This window comes from Ambystoma mexicanum, chromosome 8 (assembly GCF_040938575.1).
Source record: "Ambystoma mexicanum isolate Mex_15411 chromosome 8, UKY_AmexF1_1, whole genome shotgun sequence".
Taxonomy (NCBI): Eukaryota; Metazoa; Chordata; class Amphibia; order Caudata; family Ambystomatidae; genus Ambystoma; species Ambystoma mexicanum.
In genome coordinates this window covers 1,111,372,725-1,111,395,364 of record NC_090929.1, presented here as the reverse complement: position 1 = coordinate 1,111,395,364, position 22,640 = coordinate 1,111,372,725, and the positions used below count along the sequence as shown (strand labels likewise).

Below are 22,640 nucleotides of genomic sequence, written 5' to 3'. Positions count from 1 at the left end.
ACACAGGATCCACAACAAATAATTATAAAATAAATAATACTAAAGTAAGAACAGAAAATTACTAAAAATCAAAAAAATCTCTAACTAAAAGAATTCTTACACAAACTCCCCAATAAAGACACATGTTGATAGTGTCCATGTATCAATATACGTCCCTTCAACTAAGAGCTAGATGAACCGGTGTAGGTTCATGTAAGTAGCCATTATGTAACTGAAAGTCCCGTCAAAAATGGGTTGTCTGTACACCATTTTTCTAGTGCCTGTTTCCGTCCTGGTTTATGGTCTTTCATAATGTCACCTGCTGTTACCCTCCATACTGACCGATCTATGTCCAAGGTTTTTTGGGGACTGTACATTTCTATGCTCTTCTGCTCTGATGGGCCCCGGCCTGTTTGTTGGCCATTTACTGTAATTTACTGTCAGTTGTGGGTGGTGTCATGGCTTTGTGTCTGATGATTGTGAACCTATGTTATCGTCTTTCCATGTAGCTATGTAGAGCGATATGGACTGAAGGCACCTTCTGACGATGTGGAGAGTGTTTTGAAAAGGATTGCTCTGAAGCTTGGCAAAACACAGAAAGTTAAGGCCATCACAGGAGTCGGTAAGTGTTGCAGTCCATTCACATCGCACCTTGTCCTTGGGCTTAATGTCAAAGTCAAATTGATTCACTCCGACAATGGTGGATGTTCGTGAGCTCACTCACATTGCACCTGAACACTTGAGTACTGAAGTCACACTGCTTCCCACAGAGGACACCCATAGCAGAGACTAAGGTTCCAAATCCAACCACACTTTATTCAGATCACATGTTGATTGTCACAGTCTAGCTTCACTACAGCCAAAGTTTATGTAGAAAACAACATAGAGTGAACTGTCTCTGGTTTTGGCTCGGGCGGAGTGGGTCAGTGCACTACAGCACCCATAGATCGGACACAGTGTCGCAGCCCAGCTGCACTGCCCACAGTGAGAGTGAGCATGCTTATAGGGAGCACCATACTCTTGTTGAGTGTGTGATTGCCGAAGTCGGCCCAGGTTGCACATGCCGAGTCCAAAGTCTCAGTGAAATCGGAATTCAAGCAGCAGCCAGTCACGTCATATTGCACATGTTTAACAGAAAATGGGACTTGCTAGCTAAAGTGTACCTGGGGCAAAATACCCTGCCAGTCTAAAAGGGACAGTTAGGACTGCTGGACCAAATGTATAAGACTCAGTTGCATCTTGTATTCTCATCACAGGAAATGGTTGTAGGTCCTGGTCCATATATTTCAGAGGGGAGAACACTGCAGGCCACGGATACTTGAATTCATATCTGTCTAATGTATTACAATAGATTGTGCTCTCTGGCTGGTATTAGACAAGCTTGAAGTCGGAAGACCCATGCTTGCTTAATACCGGTATGTGGTCAGGGGTAGACTGGTTACTAAAAAGAGGCTCTGGTAATAATTTTCAAAGTGGTCCTGTATTACACATTTTGAGCAAGCGAACCCCCTGTCCCATAAAAAAAATTCAAAATCAAATCGGTAACCACACAAGAGGTCCATGATGCAGAGGCCTACCAGGAAATCCAGAGTTCCATGTAGGCCAGTGCACCCCTGCATGTGGTCCTGAGTCACTGGCTGTACTTCTACCACTGGCAAGTCAGAGGACACACTTTGGCTTAGCAGCGCTATCTAACATTAAAGCACACACTAGAAGTCCCAGGCTTCAATCACATTGGGTCTAGGTTCAGAGCCCTACTAATCAACCAGAAGTCATGCGTGGCACACTATGCTTACACTAGTGCAGAGGTCAGAATTAACAGACTTGAATCAGTTTTAGCCATGCGTTCAGAAGTATCACCGTAGACATGGGGTCTGCAACCTTTGGCTATTCAGATGTTTGTCTACTACAGTCATCAGCTCAAGCCAACACAGTCAATGTTGAGGGATCATAGAAGTATATGATCTGTAGCAGAAAACATTCAGAGAGAGATGAAGGTTGTAGGCCCTTGCCCTAGGCTAAAACTAGTTTTGCGGGGGCAGGAAAGACTTTTAGCATCCACTCTTAAAATTCTACGGTGTACTCAATCAGATCCTCATGTAGCTTTCCTATTCTCCTTCAAAACATAGTGCTGTGAATCTTTCAGTGTAATTCTTCTTGGACATTGTATCCATTCATGGAGCAGTGCAGCATGTGCAATGCCACACAGGTTTCATCAACATAGTTATTTTACCTCTGCTAGTCAGAATGCACATCATATGCTGTAAACCTATTTTCCTTTTTGCATGGGCTCTTGTCATATTGTTGAAGAGGGTTATACTTTAAATAATTTGAATCATAACAATTTCACATTTGTATATAACGCTTTATGCCAGATTTCCAGTGCTTCTAAGTTTTGTAATAATACGTGTTTTCTCCCATAGGCTTCATGAGACACCCTTTCTTTTTGCTTTGTTTAGACCCTTGTCCCGACTTTTTGGAGGTAAATTGATAAACCTGAAGGTGTCTCACCCGCTAGTCCCCAGACATCAGTACATGGCCATCGCTATTGGATCCAATTCCTGGGGGTGGACCAGTGGGGGAGGATCACCCTGGCGATGGGTATTCGGGGAGTGGAAGTGGGACACTGAGGGTTGACACGCGGTATCCCCGTCCCTGTAACACCTTTTCCCCATCCGACCCTGTAGGATATTTAGCTCTATCCCTGCCCCCTTTTCCCCACACAAACACTTTCTTACACTGTAACAGACAACGGACTAACACCAGAGCCGTTTACCTGACATGTCCCAACACACGGGACAGGTAGAGTCAAGCAATTGACAACCACGTACACCTGATGGCCCTTAACCTTCCCCACACGGTTAAAAGGCAGAGCAAGAAAGCCCACTTCAAGCAAGGCTGAACACACGAGGAGACCGCTACACCAAACCAGCAGTTCAAAAGGAGGAGGAAGGCAGCGAGACCTGGAAGGTCGACCAAGGGGGAATTGCCTTTGCTCGTTTCAACTCAGACCCGCAAAGCCTCCGAAAGGGAAACCATTAAACGGGGAGTTACAGTTGGCGTGTGGAGCAACAGATGTCAACAGTACACGGGGGTCTCCTGCATTGATAATGCAGGCGGAGCGGCACGCTGGCTACCGTGGTACTATCCTTGACTCTAGAGATCAGAGGAGCCAATGGGTTCAGCACAGAATCTGATAGCACACCGAACTGTGTTGAGCCCAAGGTTGCAAGTAGCAACAATTTGAATGCAAGGAATTTGAAAGAGAAAGAACTTGTGTGTGTGTTTAAACTTTAAAGAAAGCCCAGTTAAGGTCCAGGTGCGGAGAGGATGGGAGCCACGTGGACGCTCATTCGAAAGACTCTGACCGGTGTAAGGAACTCATGGTGGCAACAGTAAAGACAGACACAAGTGATCACAGTTCAAGGACATAAATGGGTTGGAAAAACACCTAATCTAGACCTAAATCTAAGATGGGAGCAAGCTACGACCATCAAACAATAATAAGGCAGTCCCAGTGGCGTCTTTGTCAAAATAAAAGGGCCTATACTAAAACAAAACAATTGCTAATCCTTACAACTAAATACAGAAAAGTATGGGATAAGGTTTCTTGAGGAAAAAGTGTTCACAAATGATGTCAGGATGTAGTAGCCAGGGGTCTCCCTTCTCCACGTTTTCAGCATGGGACAAGGTGGGATTCCGGAGCACAGCACACACTCAAGCTTTTGTAAGCATGAGCTTACAGTTCCATTCGAATGGATTGTGTCCTCCCACGTATTCCTCATCTTTTGAAACATGTTGTCCAGCTTCAGCTGCTTCGGAAGTATTTTTTTGTCAGAGGGCGCTGTGCGGTGATGGTGTCGGCTCGATGTCCCTCGAAGGCCTCAGTCGAAGATGATGTCATTGAAGTCGTATATAGCACGGGCAGCTCATTGGCTTCAGTTCCATTTTTCTGCGACAGCGATAGCTTCGAAGAAATACAGCGCGCTACTTCACATCTTGTGACGTCTTTGTTAAAACATTGACATCGAGATGTCTTCATCATTGACACCAATGACTCCGAAGTCTGGTCTTAAAAAGAATCTGGATTGCGGATCGAAAATGTCCCTGACTGATCCACACCAAATCTGTTTGCGGTGTCTCAGAGTGGACCATGACACCTCTGTCTGCTCCAAGTGCCAGTCTCTGACTGGAAAGGCCTTGAGGGAACGGAAGTGGAAGCTGAAGGTAGGCAAAATACCCAAAAAATAAAATTACAATTAAAATAAAAACAAAAATATCCCTTACCCGATCTGTGAAACCTTCGACTGACTAGTCGAGAGGCGACTCTCATCGGAGGAAGAAGGCCAAGCAGTCCAGGCCAAGGAGTGGCTCACACCACTCTTCGTGCTCGAAGAAGTCGAAGAGAAGGCACCGTATGTTGCCTTCGTCGTCGGACGCTTCCCCTGAAAGAGTTGCTTGTCCAAACAAGAAATCCACTCTGGCCGAGTGAAAGGAATTCAGAGCGGAAATGCTGAAAATTTTCAAAAAGCAAAAACCAAGCCATGCTCCTACCGTGCTTTCGAAAGAAGCTGGGAAGAAAAGGTCTCGGCCGAAGTCTTGCGCGCCCTTGAGCCCGGGACAAAGGCCTGATCCGCATTGTGACAATATGATGGTTTGTACTAGTTCTGTTCAGAATTTAAGAATAGTAAAGTCAATGGTGACTTTACATGCCCTGGGAGACAGTAGTCAGTCCCAGGGTATGGAGTCTATACTGGGGGGTCACTATGACACCCCTGTGTTACTGCACTGAGGGTGCTGTGTAACACACATCACAAAAACACATGAAGCCCTATGGCGTAAAAGACCCCATAGCCCATTAAACACATCTAGATTCAAAGAAACACACTCAAATCATGCCCAAGAGTGAGGGTAAAAGAGTCTCACTCTTGGCAGGAGAAAAAAATAAACCCCAAAAATCCAGCAAAGCTGCTGGGGGACTCACTAGGCTAGGAAATTCAGCCTAAACAGAGAATTCTCCCTAACACTTTTGAGGCCTCAATCTGATGTTACATCGAAGGATCATTCCAGCCATAAACCTTCGATGCTGGCGGTGCCTTTGACACCTGCCGAAGACTTCGACGCCAGCTGCGCCATCTTTACCAGCTGTGCCGTCGAGCACCCACTTAAACCAATGGTGCCGATAAAGAAAACCTCGACGTCTACTACAGCTTCGAATCCAATTGCGTCAAAACACATGATTCTTGACAAGACCTATGTTCCACTATCTAGGAAAGAATTCTTTAAGTCTCTTTCTTTAATCTTTGAAGAAGAGGAGCAGTCTGATCAAGAGGCCCCATTTGGCCTACAATATGGTATGCCTAATGTACCAGAGAGTTTCGTTGCAGAGGAGTCCAGGATGAGGGACCTTTATGATAATCTGCAGACTGCAAGTGGGGTGGATACCTCACCTGAACTAGAGTTTGGGAAATCAGAGGCTGGGGAGCATGCAGATGCATTCTACAGGCAACTCATGTCAAAGGTAGTAGATTACATGGGTTGGAGTAGGCCTCTATTACCATACCAACAGGACGACCTTACTGACATTCTAGACAAAGGCCCACAGTCAGATCCCATCTTACCATTCAACATTGCCTTGCAGAAGAGGGTGGCCAGAAACTGGGAGACACCGGAGACCAATCCGGCAGTTAATAAAAACTTGACTAAGAAGTACCGCCCTTCCAGTAGTGACCCCGACTACCTGTCAAAACACCTCACTCCGGAGAGTCTGGTTGTGCAGGCAGCTTCTGCAACATCAACACAAGCAGCGTACACTACCATCCCTCCGGATAGGGATTACAAACACCTAGATGATGGGCAAGAAAGATATTCTCTGCAGGGAGTATGGCACTAAAATCTGCCAACTCCACCTGTGCCCTTGCAAAGTTTATGTTCACTCTATGGGACTGCATTTCCATGGTGGCAGAGCACATTCCCGAAGGGGATGAAAGAGACGGCTTCTTAGCCATAGTTGGAGACGGCAAAGAGGACATGTGCGAGTTTCTTCAGTCAGGTTTGGATTCTGCTGATAGCATCAGCAGAGCCATGGCTACCAGCAACACTATGCGCAGGTTTGTTTGGTTGCGGAAGTCTGGTTTTGCACCGGATGTCTTTTTTGACCCTTTTGATGGGTCTCACCTTTTTGGCAACAAGGCTAACAAGAGTCCTGCGAAGCTGCAGACCTCGCAAGGCGGCGGCCAAATCTTTAGGTGCCACTATTAGATACCTCAGCCTTTTGGACCTAGTGGACAACCTTGGAGGGGTAGATCTTTTTGCTACTTCTCCTCAGTTGGAAGGGCGAGAGGAATAGCCAGTCAAAGGGGCCAAAGGAAATGTCCTCATGGTGGACAAGGAAGGGGTACAAAGCCAGCTCAAGCAGCAGCTTCCTTACCATTGGCCACTGCATTAGTTGCCTCAAAGCCTCTCTGCGGTCTTGAGTCACAGTTCACCAGTGGGGGGCAGACTATATCAGTATCTAGAAGAATGGCAAGACATTACTTCGGATGCTTGGGCTCTAGAAATGGTAGCCCACGGTTGTTGCCTACCGTTTATAAGGAGACCTCAGAACAATCCACTGGGAAACCACTCTTTGAGGATTCCAGATCTGCTTCTTGTGCAGGAGATTTTAACCCTGCGAGAGCAATTTGCTATAGAACCAGTGCCTGTAGCGGAGCGGAACAAGGGATGGGATTGCCCTTATTTCCTAATACCCAGGAAGGACGGAGCGCTGAGACCCATCTTTGACTTGAGGTACTTGAACAAGTTCCCAAGAAGGACAAGTTCAAGATGGTGACACATTTTTTCAGATCTTTCAGGCCCTCCAACTCCAGATTCGGTTGGTGTCATTGTACCTTCTGGATGCTTATTTTCATGTGCCAATCCATCTCAAGCACAGAAAATACCTGAGGTTCGCAGTTGGTGGTACTCATTATCAGTTTCGAGTTCTGCCTTTCGGCTAACCTCCGCCCGAGGGTTTTCACCAAACTGATGGCGGTTGTGTCAGCGAGTTTCAGGAGAGGGGGGGAAACACATCTACCTCTACCTGGATGATTGGCTGATCAGGGCGCATTCTCCCGACACCATCTCAAAAACTCCAGTTCTCCAGCCTGGGGTCTGGCATGGATTCACATGCTCATGAATATTCCCCGTCGTCAGGCTGGGAATCCTCGGTAAAGAAAAAACCAGTATAAGGTTCGTTTCTGATCTGTCTTTCGTAGTAGTAACCAATCACTGGTCTCTGCGTCATACTGACCACAGCCAATGACTGCCCTCTACCTAAGCCCCGCCTCTGGCAGCCATCTTCAGATGTTTACCGCACGTTCATGTGTTGGGATCCTCGTGCTATTGCTCTCGAGCGTTAGTGCTATTTTTTCACGTTTTTTTCTCAAAAACTTCATTTTTTTCGGTCAAAAGAGCCTCAAGCTACACCAACTCTGCATCCGATCAACGGAGACCCGTGTCGGATTCGTCTACGCCCCTCAAGGGTGAAGATTCGTCGAGCTACGCTTTTGGAGGACTCCAGAAGTTTCTCAGGCCCATCTCGGTCATGGCCCAGGAGAAGGGAAGCTCGACGCCCGGAAAGCTGTTCAGGGTCTGCCCTGGATGCCAGCTGCAGAATGTCTTTAAGGAAGACAAACACTCCTTTTGTTTTTACTGCCTACATGAGGACAAGACGCACGTGGAGAAGGACTGTGCATTTTGCGGCAACATGTCGGAGTGGACCATGAAGGACCGCCATCAACGTCTCGCCAACTGGCTGGAAGGGAAGAGCCCGTCCGGAGAGAAGAAGAGGAAGAAATCCGAGCGGTCTTCTAAGACCTTTGAGGACGCCCCGGCGACGGGGGTCCAACATAAGGCCAAGCACCGCGAGTCCGCTGGCACCGGGAGCGCCGAACGGTCGGGCTCTACGGGCGCCAGGCAGGGCGCACCCTCCCCGGCACCATCAACCACGAGCTAACGCTCTGGGTCGGGTAAGAGGAAGGCCGAGCACCCGGCGAAGCTCCTGGAGAGGCCCCGGTCGAGCTCGAAGGCGGAGGGGGAGCGAGGCAGTGTCCCCCCCCTCAAGGAGAAGGCGGTGAGCGCACCTAAGGTGGTGAAAGCCTTAATCCATCCGGCCAAGGCCTCTATCGAGACAGTCGCGGTGGCCCTGGCTCAGCCTGTGGAGGCTACACCAGTGGTGGCGACCTCGGGGCTCAGAGTCTCCCTGCCACCGCGGAGGGAGTCCTCTTTTATGCCCATCGACAGGACCCCCGTGAAACCTCCTACGGAGAAGAAAAAGGGGGGGCAGGAGGTCGTCGTGGATTCGGCTCAACCTCTGAGGAAGAAATGGTCGAGGTCTTAAGCCACGGCGTTGGCGTGGAAGGAGACCAGCCCGTCGGGAGGGATCCCGACGCAGGAGATGACGACATCGTCGAGGGTACCGACGGGGCCCCTGACCGCCCGTCGGATTCCCCTCTGCCAGTGCCGCAAGACAACTCGGCGGCCATTTTGTTGGCTATACAGTCCTTATGCTCAGAGATAAGGACGATACTGCCGTTACCAGTGGAGGAACCACTCTCGTCGGGGGACCCGGAACCAGGCCCTTCGGGCAGCCCCCCTCCTAAGAAAAGAAGGACTCACCCTCCACCTCCTTTTCAGCCGTCGCGCCCCGTTCAGCCCTCCTCCCCGTCCATGACTCGAGGGGATGATACGGGGACTGACACGGCCGCGACGTGTACGGACGACGAGGTGTACGACGAGGATCTGCCGTCGTCTCCTCCCACCCGGGCTTCCCCGCCCGACGAGATTGGATCTTTTCACTCCATGATCGCCAGGGCATCCGAGCTCTTCCAGCTCTGCCCAGAGGAGAAGAAGAAGGAAGGTTTCCTTTATCAGCGGAGCGAGGCCAAGAGGAAGACGGTCCTCGCGGTACCTCTACTGGACGATATTTGGGATGAGGGCCTAGCCCTCCTCAAGAACCCATCCACGACGCCGGCTAGAAGAGACCAGTACGAGAAGAAGTACCGGGTCCCGGACGCGGCCCCCTTGTGCCTCCGGGCACAGCCTACCCCGGACTCCGTCGTCTCCGCGGCGGCCAGGAAGAAAGCGGGGGGGAGGTGCGGCCTCCACGTCGACTTCCCCGCCGGACGGCAAGGGAAAGAAATTGGACACGATGGGGCGCAGGGTCATCTCGTCTGCAGCGACGACGATTAAGGCGGCCAACGCCTTGGCTATGGTAGCCCGCTACGACAGGGGAGCTGTGGTACAAACTGGCTCCCCTGCTGGACTTCCTACCGGACGACAAGAGGGCGGATGCCCTGGAGATCTTGCAGGAAGGTGAGGTCGCGTCGGACCACGCCATCACGATTGCGACGGACATCGCCGACACTGGATTTTGTCAGTTGGGCAACGGCGTGTGCCTTAGGCGGCGTGGATGGCTCAAGGCTACTGACTTCCGTCAAGACGTACAGACCAGAGTCCTGGACATGCCGTTCGATGGGAACAACCTGTTTGGGAAAACAGTGGACGATTCCCTTCAAGCCATTAAAGTGGACACGGAGACGGCCCGGGCTCTCGGGGTTCTCCAGCAACGGCGGCCGCCCTTTCGGAGCGGCGGAGGCAAGGGCGCCTCCAAAGGCTCTGGCGGTGGATTTTCCACCTACCGTCAAGCGGCCCGTTCGTCGTCTCAGGAAGCTTACAGGGGACGAGGCAAGTCAGGCGGACCCCGCCGTCGTCGCCAAGGAGGTCAAGGCGGAAAAGCCTCGTCTAAGCAGGATTGAACGCGTGAAGGTGCCCGCGCGTCCCTCAGCTTCTCTGGGAGGTAAAGGCGATGCTCAGGAAGGGCGCCATCGAACTCGACCCAAAGAGGCTTCGGGGCTCCGGAGTTTACTCAAGATACTTCTTTGTGAAGAAGAAGTCGGGAGGATGGCGCCCCATCCTAGACCTACGACGGCTGAACAAGTTCATCAAGGCACAGAAGTTCCGGATGGTCACCCTCCAGCACATCCTGGGTCAGCTGGAGGAGGGCGACTTCCTGTCGTCGTTGGATTTGGATGATGCCTACTTCCATATTCCCATCCTAAAGGGGCACCGAAAATTTCTCAGGTTCGTGGTCCAAGGGCGTCACTATCAGTTCAGAGCACTTCCCTTCGGTCTACGGTTGGCACCCAGGGTATTCACCAAGTGCCTTGCACCAGTGGCGGCGCAGCTGCGCCGAGAGGGGATCCACGTCTACCCCTACCTGGACGACTGGCTCATCCGAGCCAAGACGAGGGAGCTCGCCGTGGAGCACACGGCAAGGACCGTCCAACTTCTCACGGACCTGGGATTCTCCGTGAACTACGCCAAGTCCCACCTGGTACCCGCGCAAGACGCACTGTTTCTGGGAGCGAAGCTCGACACAGTGTCCCTTCTGGCCTCCCCGTCGGAGGAAAGGACTAGGGCCATCCTGGGCAAGGTACAGCGGATGTTGGTTGCCGACGCGGCCAAGGTGAGGTCCATCAAGTCCCTCCTCGGAATGATGTCTTCTTGCATCTACCTCATTCCCATGTGCAGGCTCCGGATGCGCCCGTTGCAGGAGTTCCTGGATGCGCGCTGGATCCAAACGACGGGCAGCTTCGAGGAGAGGATCACACTCGACGAGAGTTTCCGACGAGCGATCCGGTGGTGGGGCACCCGCGCGCATCTGACGGCGGGCATGGACTTCCAGACCCCAGGCCACCAGGAGACAGTGACCACGGATGCCTCCCTGGAAGGGTGGGGAGCGCACACCGAAAATCTGCACGCGAGAGGCTTTTGGCTCCCGACAGAGAAGTCCCTCCATATCAACGTCCTGGAGCTCCGTGCAGTGTTTTGGGCCCTCAGGTCCTTCCTTCCGTCCCTCAAGGGCAAGGTGGTGAGGATGTTCACCGACAACACCACCACCATGTTTTACATCAGGAAACAGGGCGGAACCAGGTCCCCAGCACTGTCCAAGGAGGCGCAGGACCTGTGGCATTGGGCCGTCGCCCAAAGGATGTTTCTGGTGCCGTTTCATCTGGCAGGGATAAAAAACATCATCGCCGACTCACTCAGCAGGGAGCTGTGCTCGTGCCACGAGTGGGAACTCCCTGCTACGGCAGGATCTAGTGGATCGCCTCTTCCGACGGTGGGGCACACCCCAGATCGACCTGTTCGCGACGGCGACGAACTCCAAGTGCCGGAGGTTCGCCAGCAGGTTTCCCCAGCCGAGGAGCATGGGCGATGCTTTCTCGTTCCCCTGGGAAGGCCTGTTCCTATACGCGTTCCCTCCTCTGCCACTGCTGATCCGGCTCATCAATCAGCTCAAGAGGTCACGGTGCAGGATGATCCTCGTCGCACCTGCGTGGCCAAGGCAGATATGGTTCCCGGACCTTCTGGACTTGTCAGTGTCCCCGTCAATCAAGCTGCCAGTGGACGCGGATCTGCTCTCCAGGGAAGGAGGCGCCATCCTCCACCACGACCCGAAGTCGCTGAACTTGCAGGCCTGGCTTCTGCAGCACTAGAGTTTGGAGGATACGACATACCGGCCGACTGCAGAGAGGTTCTTGCAAAGGCCAGGGCGTCCTCGACTCTTAAATGCTACGGACACAAATGGAAGAGGTTCTCTGTCTGGTGCCACGCACAGAAGATTAACCCTCTAAGGATTACGGCTCCCCAAGTACTGCCGTACCTGTTGACGCTGGCCAAGGCTGGACTGGCACACGCGTCCATCAAGATTCATCTTGCTGCGATCTCCCGATACACCAGAACCACGGGGCGTACGTCCTTGTGGTCTCATCGTCTGGTGAAAGAGTTCATGAAGGGACTGTTCAGATCGTTCCCGCCGGTGAAGGCTCCGGCCCCGACGTGGGAGCTCAACGTGGTGCTGACCAAGCTCATGGGACCTCCGTTCGAGCCTCTGCACTCGGCCCCGTTGAAGTTCCTGTCGTGGAAAACAGCGTTTCTTGTGGCCATCACCTCCGCACGACGAGTGGGAGAGATCCAGGCCCTATCTTGCAAGCCACCATACTTGACTTTTCACGACACGAGGGTGGTGCTCAGGACGCACCCCTCCTTCATGCCCAAGGTGCCGTCGGACTTCCACCTCAACAAACCCTTGGTGTTGCCTGTGTTTTTCCCGTCGCCTTCATCGCCGGCTGAGAGGACTTTGCACTCGCTTGATGTGGCTACAGCGCTGAAGTTCTATGTGGACCGCACAAAGTGTTTTCGGAAGACGTCACAACTCTTTTGAACTTTGGACCTGTCAATCAGGGGAAGGCTCTCTCGAAGGCTTCCATTTCCAGATGGCTCTCCGGCTGTATCATGTAGTGTCACCGGTTGGCAAACCGACCGCTGCCTGGCCGTCCGAGAGCCCATTCCACCAGAGCGATCGCAGCTACCACGGCGTTCCTATCTGGTGTGCCCCTGCTGGACATATGCAGGGCTGCTACGTGGAGGTCGACGCACACCTTCACGAAATTCTACTGCGTCGATCGGGATTCCAGGGAGGAGTCCAGGGTCGGTCAAGCAGTGCTGCGCAACCTGTTCGCCTGAGGTGAGCCTGGTGAGGAGGTAAGATTGCTTAATGTTGAGTTTGATGTAATGCATAATGTTGAGCCTTTGCCACCTCCCGTGGTTGTGCATGTGTGTACTGCTATGTATTCTTTATTCATGAGCATGTCAATCCATGCCAGACCCCATGCTGGAGAAGGAACAAGTTACTTACCTGTAACTGTTGTTCTCAAGCATGGGTCTGGCATGGATTCACATGCGAACCCTCCCGCCTACCCCTCTGCGGCTCTTCACTTGGTCATACTGCCACTTCAAGTGCTTCCAAATCTGGAGATGGCTGCCAGAGGCGGGGCTTAGGTAGAGGGCAGTCATTGGCTGTGGTCAGTATGACGCAGAGACCAGTGATTGGTTACTACTACGAAAGACAGATCAGAAACGAAACTGATACTGGTTTTTTCTTTACCGAGGATTCCCAGCCTGACGACGGGGAATATTCATGAGCATGTGAATCCATGTCAGACCCATGCTGGAGAACAACAGTTACAGGTAAGTAACTTGTTCCTTCATCAGAGCTGTACTGGATACTTCCTTGGGAAAGTGCTCGCCACCCAAGTTGAGGGCTCAAGACATTCTTCAAATGGTTACCAAGTTTCAGAATGCCCACAGTCTACCGGCCTTCGATTTTTTTTGAGTTTGCACGGCCTCATGGCCTCCTGCATTTTCCTGGTGCCAGAGGCCCGCCCGAGAATGAGATCCCTTCAATGGGCTCTAACAACTCAATGGTCCCAGTGCTCAGTAAAAATGTCGGACTTACTTCAGGTTCCAACCAGGGTCGCACAGGATCTTGTGTGGGGGGGCCTGCAAGGGCGATTTTCTGAAGGGATAACCCTTTTGGCAACCATGGCCGGAGACAACCGTAGTGACAGATGCCTCACTCACGGGGTGGGGAGTCCATACCAAAGATCTGACAGTCAGCGGTCGTTGGTCTCCATCGGCATCCAAACTACATATCAATCTTTTGAAGCTGAGGGCAATTAGGCTAGCGCTGAAGGCCTTTCTGCCGTCTGTACAGGGAAAGAATGTTCTGACAATGACGCACAACACAGTGGCAATGTACTACCTCAACAAGAGAGGAGGTGTAGGGTCACTACCACTGTGCAGAGAGGCAATGCAGCTTTGGTACTGGGCAATACAAGAAGGAATAGCTCTATGGGCAGTTCACCTAGACTGCAAGGAGAACACGGCGGCAGACGCTCTGAGCAGGCAGAGCACAGTCTCCCACGAGTGGGAACTAGCTCAGGAAGTCCTTCAAGACATCTTCACCCTTAGGGGAAACCCTCAAGTGAGTCTGTTCACGACTGGGGCGCACAGGAAGTGTGAACTGTGTTGCTCCAGGGAATTTCCCCCAATAGGAGCTCTACGAGACTCACTCGTAGTGGACTGGGAATTTCCACTCCTGTATGCGTTTTCTCCAGTCCCCTTCATTCCTCAAGTGATCAGGCGGTTGAGAAAGTTTGGGAAACACATGATCATAATTGCCCCAGATTGGGCCAGGAGGACATGGTACCCGGACCTTCTGGACATGTCCGTCTGTCCTCAGATGCGTCTTCCACAAAGAGAGGACCTTCTCTCGCGAGAGGAGGGTCAGGTTCTCCATCCAGAGGTCAAAACACTCAACCTTCACGCTTGGTTTCTGAAAGGCTGCCCCCACCAAGGATTGGGACTTCCCAGATGAAATAATGGTGGTTTTGCAACAAAGTCTTGGTACCGTTGCCGTTGGATAAGTTCTGCAACTGGTGCAGAGAAAAGAATGTAGATCCTTTACGTGTAAAACACCGGATGTTTTATCCTTTCTACTATCTTTAGCCAATTTGGGGCTCCAGATTGGTACTATTAAAGGCTACTTGGCGGTGCTGTTCATCTTTCAGCGCTCGTCAGAGGAATGTTCCTACTTCAAAATTCCACCGGTGACACAATTTCTAAAGGGGCTCACCAACGTGTTCCCTCCATCTCCGTTCCAGTTTCCAGTCTGGGACCTTAATTTGGTTTTAAAATTCCTAATGTTTGCACCTTTTGAACCTGTACACTCATGCCCCTTAAGGTTGGTAACCTTTAAAACCATTTTATTGGTAGCTCTAACAGCCCCTAGAGTGAGCGAGTTGCAGGCCCTTTTGTCCAGGCCACCCTTTACTATCTTCCCCAAGGATAGGGTTTTTCTAAGGGTCAAACCTTCTTTTTTGACAAACACCATTTCTGATTTCCATATAAGACAGAAAATTGTTATCCCTTCTTTCTACCCCCCACCTCATCCTGGCAAAGAGGAGTAAAGACTAGATAGGTTAGACCCTCGCAGAGCATTACGCTTTTATATATCTAGGATGTCAAAACTACGCATTGATGAAGCAACGTTTAATTGGATATATGGGTCATAAGCTGGGTGAGACTGTCTCTACGCAGACCTTGTCCAGATGGATCATTCTGACCATTTCAGAATGCTATAGGTTGGCAGGAAAAGAACCTCTGGAAGGTTCAAGGGCCCATTTAACAAGGGGCATGGCTACCTCTACAGCCCTGCAATGGGCCGTACCAATTAAAAACATTTGTGAAGCTGCAACGTGGTCTAGTATCCACACATTCACGAAGCATTATTGCCTGGAATCTTCCCTCGGTCAGGATGGTACCTTTGGTAAGGCAGTCCTGCACTCGGTCCATGAAAATATGAAATCAAATTCTACTTCTTCTTTCAAATCAAATACTGCTGTGGGAGTAAAAGATGAGGAATATGTGGGAGTACTAAATCCATTTAGAAGAACAAGTTACTTAACCCTGGTAACGTTCTTTCGACTGGATGTTCCTCCCACATAATTCTCATCGCCCTCCCATCTGACCCCTCAGTAGAATTTCCTGTGCTACTACAGCTTCTGTTCCATCAAGGCTGAGTACAGTCACTCCTGTGTTTTGCGGGTATTTCTGCTGTTAAAGGGGAAAAACAAAACTGAAGATCCACAAAGTGTTTCTAACAGTATCATAACCTTCGTGATAATGTATCTTGTGCTTCTGAGGGTCTGATACAACAAAACAAAAAGTCCTTTCTTGATTACACTCAGGGTGGTGCTTCTTCACACCTGGGTCCTCCTCTTCCAGGCTCAGACCTTTCTCGAATATCAGCCTCCATCCGTCGAGTTCACCCTGGACTGTATTGAAATGATATCTCGGTGGGGTGATAGTTTTTCACCCTTGGATCCCCCTATTCTGGGCTCAGACCCTTCTCGAATGTTTTCCTTCCTCAGTCGGGTTCACTATGGCCTTTTCCGGTGGGTGATGGCTTCTCATCCTTGATCCTCCTCTTCCGGGCTAAGACCCTTTTCTGAATGTTTGCTTCCCTCTGTCGGGTTCACTATCCCCTTTTCTCAGCTAAATTTCACATGTGGTATTCAAAATTCTTAATCTCTTTTTAAACAGTTCACTTTGCTCATCCCTTTGTCAGGCTTACTTTTGTTAAATCACTTTTTCATCAGGACTTCAGGCTTTGCCCCTTTTTATTGGCATCCCTCTGTTGGGTTCGTTTAGCCAATCTTTTCTCTCACCATGCGAGGTGCGTTTCCCTTAGCTTTCCGTTACTTGCTGGTCATAGACTTTCGACTGTACAGCGGATTTTGCTAGACATCTCTATGACCACTTTGACATTCTCCTCACAGCCCTCACACAGCCTTCTGGTATTGGTAGTTTCAACAAAAATGGGGAACCAACAAGAGTCTCTCGCCATACACCCACTTGGTGACAGAGCCTTTTAGCTGGCGTTCCCCTGCGACCTACACAGTTCTTTGTCGTCAACTTGCAACTTTCATTCTGCACAATTCGGTTTCTTATCAGTTCTCCCCTCGACTCACCGGCTGTGATAAACCGCTTGGCTTCCCTGGTATCTGGAGTCAAGGATGATACCATGGTAGCAAGCGCCTTCTGTTCTCCTGCTTATCAGCATATTGATATTGATATTTTATTTCTATCGCGCTCATACACAAGTGTTTCAGAGCGTGACAAGGCAAGGGAAGGGGACCAGGGAGAACAAAAACAACTATCTTACTAGTCCCAGTGACATTGAGAACGTGAAAGTGCAGGGTAGAGGGGGGAGGGGGAGAAGTGCATGGATGGGGGAAGAAAAGGAGAGTGCGGAGTGAGAAGTAAAAAACAAAAATAATAAAATAATAAATAAAAAGGCAACAAACAATGGGAGTGCAGCCAGCAAGTGGCAAGTGCTGGGTTTATGGCAGCAGGCCATGTAGGTCTGAAAGTGCAGGAAGAAAAGGGGAGGGCTGTATGGGTACAGATACAGACCCTAGTGCAGGGGGTGGCCCGGAGGCAGTGCGTGAGGGTGGCAAGATGAGCAGGGACCTGGGCCCAGAGGACAGAGGGTGGCCAGGTGCATGGTGCCGAGGGAGAGTAGAATCAACAGGGGAGAGGAGAGGAGAAGGCAGAAGCAAAGAGGAAGGTTTTGAGGTGCTTCCGGAACCAGAGATGGTTCTCCTCAAGTTTTAGAGTGGCAGGGAGGCTGTTCTAGAGGGAGGCCCCCGCCGAAGACAGAGATCTTAGGCTGGGGCCGAAGAGCATAGAAGCGCTCAGTGTACCGTTGACATCTGCTGCAGCACACTTTAGCTTTGGTTCGCGATCTTGCGATTTCTTCCACAGAGGAATCGCGGGTCTGGGTCGGAAAGCGTAAGGTTGCTTCTCTCCTTGTCACCCCCTCGGTTCTCGCCGCCTTTCTCCTCTTCTTGAACTGCCGCTCTGGGATCGCTCTCTCGTCGTGCTGTCTGCCTTGTTCATAGTGTGCTCTCGTGCTCCACCTTTTATCCCTGTGGGGGAAGGGAAAGGGCCGTCTGGTATGAGTGATTCTGGTTAATTGCCTGACTTTGCCTGACCCTTGTGTTGGGACATGTCAGGTAAAGGGCCCTAATGTTAGTCTGTTGTCTCTTGTGGTGTGCGAAAGTGTTCGCGTTAGAAAAGGGGGGTGGTAGAGAGTTTGAGTATCCTATGTAGTAGGATAGGGAAGACGGGTTATGAGAAGGGGAATAGCGCGTCTCACCCGTCATTGTTGCCACTGCACTCCCCGACGACCCCCCATCCATGTGATCATCCCGCACTGGTCCACCCCAGGAACTGGATCCATTAGCGATGGCCATGTCCTGGCCATCTAGATGACAGATCCACAGGGACTAGTTAGGGAGACACCTTCAGGTTTCTCACACCGGGACCTGTTTTGAAACTACAAGAACCCGAAGGCCCTAGGAATGGGTGGCGTGAGGCGTCAGAGTGGTCCTACAAGGGTCACGTCAAATCCTTTGTACAATCGAAAGTCTCTGATCAGTTGCCAGAGGAAAGCTAGGGCAAGTGAACCCTGCTTTCCAATAAGATTGTGAACTGTGGAATAAGGCAAATGTGAACCCGACAGGGATGCTGAGCCTGAAATAGGACCCTCTCCCCAAAAAAGATGCCCACTGCTCATTTTTTGAGGTTGGTATGGGGAGAAAAAAACTGCTGCAGGAAATCCCTTGTACGGAGTCTACCTATACCTACCCTGCGCAGGTGCATTTCCTGAAAGAGCGTAACATCCACCTGACCCCCGCTTCAGCCTGTGTAGCAAAGTGCTCTGCACCCTGGGGGAATTCAGGCCCCTAAATTATGCGACAAACATCACAGCCCCCACCCACCTGGATTAATAACTGGAAATCTGCAAGCTGCCTCATATTCCTCACCGTGAATGACTGAGCTGGCATAAGCACTTCCATGGTGCCTCCCCCTAGGGTGATATTGCAGGGATCATTATGCATCAATACACCCCCCAACCCCTTTCAACAAAACACAAACACCATTCACTGCACATCCCAACCACTCTTCAGAGTGTAGAGGCAAAGACGTCCTGTCAGACAGCACCACAGCCATGTTTTATATAAACAAACAGCGCAAACACACTCTCCAGGGCTGTCCAAACTAGCCCAAAACATATAGAAGTGGGCACTCAAGCACAATATGTTCCTCCTATCAGAACACGTTCCAGGGAAACACAATCTTCTAATGGACGTGCCCAGCAAAAACTTTCAACTGCCCGTAGAACAGAAGGGGCACTTACACACAGACATCTTGCACAACGTCTTTTCACACTGGGGACATCCAGAAATAGACCTTTTCTCAACTCAAGAAAGACACAAAGCCCAGGCTACACCTCCAGGAAACCCCAGACAAGGTCCAAAGGGAGCGGTCTCTGAATCAGGTGGTCAGGGAAATTTGCCTACGCTTTTCCCCCCAACTCCTCTCCTCAACAGGATAGTTCACAAGATGCATCAGGAACTGGTTGCACTAATCCTGATAGCATCAATGTGGGCTTATCAACCATGGTTCTTGCAACTCATGAAAATGTCACTTTGTCCTCCAGTCAAACGTTGTGCCCCTACAACATGCGATCACAGAATCGGGGAGCAACACTACATTCATAAGCTCTAAACTTAGCAGCCTGGCTCCTGGAGTCATAGAGTTTGGACATCTTAATCTACCACAAAAAATGTATGGACATCCTTAAGGAGGCTTGTAAACTGAATACCAGACATTGTTATTTCAATAAATGGAAACGCTTTGTCGTTTGGTGTACATCTTGTCACATCAATCCAATTGATTGCATTCCTTCACGCATAGTGCTCTATCTAACCTCTTGGACTAAGGGTTTGTCTTTAATTCACTGAAGGTTCACCTTGCTGCCCTTTCTGCTTATACCCCCTCTCAGAATAAGATTTCTTGGTGGAAATTCCCTGTAATTAAACCCTTTATGGAGGGGGTCAAAAGACTTCAACTCTCCCACCGCCGCAATATCTAATCCAACTCCCAGATGGGACTTGACTATTGTCCTTACTAAGCTTATGGATCCTCCTATTGAGCCACTGCATAAAGCAAGTCTTAATTGCCTTTCTCATAAGACTGCATTTCTAGTGGCTGTTACTTCTATCAGGAGGGTAAATGAACTGCAAGCCCTTTCAGTTCAGGATCATTTTATCATTCATAAGGACAAAGTGGTTTTGCACACACATCTACGCTTCTCACCAAAACAAATGTAGAAGTTCCATGTTAGTCAGTCCATAGAACTTTCAGCTTTCTTTCAAAATCCTACAAATTCAGCTGAGAGATATCTCTATACAATTGTTGTTCGGAGAACAGTAATGCATTACCTCGATAAAACAAAACCACTCAGAAGACAGATCAATTCTTTGTTTCCATTGCCGCTGGTAGAGAAGGTGATCCTGTCTCTAAGTCAGGAATCTCTAAATAGATAGTTAAAATCAAGGCAGCTACCTGGAGCTCTATTCTTGGATATGTTCTTGGGTGAAAATGGGATAAAAGTGACCTAACCACTTTCTAGGGTCCAACACTATTGTTTAGATGCAAATTCTAAAAAGATTCACAGATGGGTCAGGCAGTGTTAAGACCTCTTTTTGCTGCTTTACCTTCTAACAACCCACCATCCTCTCCTGGTGTACTGCTCTCTAGTTAATGCACACCATGTGACTCCAAGCATATCCACAAGCCTCCGAAGACATACATTACTTACCGTAATCATATTTTTGATGCTTGTATCTGCTTAGATTCACATGCACCACCCTTCCTCTCCTCGTGGTGTTGAATGTTCATAAACGTCTTACACCTATTCTTTATTTTCTGTACACTCACTCACGCATTCCCTTTAGGCTCTCATGGCAAAATCAATCAATCAGCGGGGACCTCGACACGTGAGGGATCATGGGTACAGTACATGTCACACTAGGGACAGTGTTACAATCATGCTCACTCAAAATCCCCTTTCGAATCTAAGCAGATACAAGCATCAGAAATATGAAATATGAAACCTGGCTCCAAGCAGTTCAACTGCAAAACACACTAGGGTCTCGGCTGTGTGGGCCCTTAGGGTGCTGTGTGTCCCAATCTTGGGGCTCAGGGACAGGATGAGTCCTTTTCTCATGCTCCCAAAAATGGGGGAGGCTGGCACACAACTTCATTCAGGTGTCCTTCAACACAGCAAGTTCCTGGGTACCGCTGTGGCTGACAGAGAGACAGGCCTTTTTTCAGCAGCAGGATCGCCCCAAAGGGTCCCTGTGGATGGTTAGGGAACAGAGTTCTCATCTGCCTTCACCTGTTAACTTGAGGAATCTGGAAAGGACCACTCTCTCAGCAGGGTCCAAACAAAATCTTCAAGCATTGAAGTCCAAAAGATGATTCAAAGAGGATTACCAGAAGTGGTGAGACAATTCAATTTAAAGGTAGGGAGGGAGGGCGGAGGACGGAGGATAACATTGAATAATGTGATGCCTGAAACTGATTATGAACGTCCTAAATGGTTGTAATGTTTGGTGTGTTGTTTGTTAAAATAATAAACATTGTTTAAAAAAAAAAATGGGTGTGTTGGGGGACTGGTGGTGGTGAATCACGGGGCAGTTTTCATATGGCAGACCTCATGAATCTTGGGGGCATTGTCATCATCAGGAGTGGAATCACTATCTTGTTGATGATGCTACTGCAGAGCCTGTTCAGTGTATAAAGGCGATGACTTGGTGCGCGAGATGCAGTCCTGTGATTCCACAGGCACCCTTGTCCCAGAGGTAGTAGTTGCCACTGTGTTGGTCAGAGCCTCTGACACACATATCACTGTGGTGATGGTCACAACTGTGGTTGTTGTTGCGGCAGAGCATGAGTGGTGGCCAGTGTCACAGCTGCTGGAGATGGGGATTGCACAGGTGCCATGTGTGCTGATAGGCATGTTTGATAGAGCGGTGGGGCCCTCTGGTAAGGTAGCTGTTAGGGAGAATTCTCTCTTTAGGCTGAATTTCCTAACCTAGTGAGTCCCCCAGCAGCTTTGCTGGATTTTTGGAGTTTGTTTTTTTCCTCCTGCCAAGAGTGACACTCTTTTCCTCCCACTCTTGGACATGATGTATGGTATTCCTTTGACTGGTAATGTGTTTTTTGGGCTATGGGGTCCTTTACTCCATAGGGTCTCATGTGTTTTTCCTATGTGTGTTACACAGCACCCTCCGTGCAGTAACACAGGGGTGTCATAGTGACACCCCACCATAAACTCCATTCCCTGGGACTGACTACTGTCTCCCAGGGCATGTAAAGTCAGCATTGGCTTTACTAGTCCCAAATTATTAACAGAAACCAGTACAAACCATCATATTGTGGACGTACTGGTCGGGGCAATTCGATTGCCCTGGGCTCTGTTAGTCGAGGGGGCACGTCTCCGTCCCCCCTGATCGAGTTTGGCTGGTGGCAGTGGAAACTACTTTTTATATTTGACCGCAAATATTTTCCTATGGGATTTTCCCATTGTTCGAGGCTACCAACTTTAATCATTTAATTCTCATAGCCTCGAACAGGTTTATTTAATTAATATGAATTCCCCGGTTAGTATTTTTTGCCAAGACTCGATTCTAAAATGGCGTTTGTGTTCTCTTCTGTGACTCCAACCCAAGTCGAGCCCTTTGTTCCACTTTTTTGGCGGGCTTCTCCACAGAAGCCTCCAAATGTGGTGCCACTCTGTCTAGGTACCACAGGGGGTGTGGGAGGGGGTTTAGGCACCCTGACCGAGTTACCTTGGTAACTCAGGTCGCACTCTTGTGTGATTGGCCCAAGTGGTGAGCCGGCCGGCTCACCACTTAGCATGTTTGAGTGACAGCTAGGCAGAGTGAATGGGGGTTTTCTGCATAAAAGCAGGGCTTTGGGGACTGGAACTTCAGAAGTCGCCACAGGACCTGAGAATCCGACGAGGGAGAAGCTGAGCCGACCTACCACGACGATACTACCGGTGGAGAACTTCAGAATCGACTCACCACTTCCCGACGACAGAGAAGATCTCCCGGCTGGAGAGGCTTCTTCCCCTGACTGGTGGGCACAGCCAGTTTTCCTTTCTTTCTTCGGACCCCAGCCCGGTTTGTGGTCGAACTGCCCGTGCCAAGCACCCCAGCGGCCGGATAGCCACTCACCACTGAACCGCGAATCACCGGACCGCTCCTTGTACCTGAGAAACTCTGCGGCTGGTTTCTTCCCTGGCAGTGCAACGGACTCCTGTCTTCCTCCACGACGAGATCCTCTCTTCCCCC

The 22,640-nt window shown here is 50.1% G+C and overlaps 1 protein-coding gene across 3 annotated transcripts in view; it reads left to right on the top strand.

Moving 5' to 3' along the window:
- MTG1 (mitochondrial ribosome associated GTPase 1) overlaps positions 1-22,640 on the top strand; it is a 608,415-nt gene that overhangs the window by 509,806 nt on the left and 75,969 nt on the right. For all 3 annotated transcript variants that reach the window (XM_069611142.1, XM_069611141.1, XM_069611140.1), the window contains one exon: positions 489-601. In XM_069611142.1, coding sequence (XP_069467243.1) covers positions 489-601 — 113 coding nt within the window. The remainder of the gene's footprint in view (positions 1-488; positions 602-22,640) is intronic.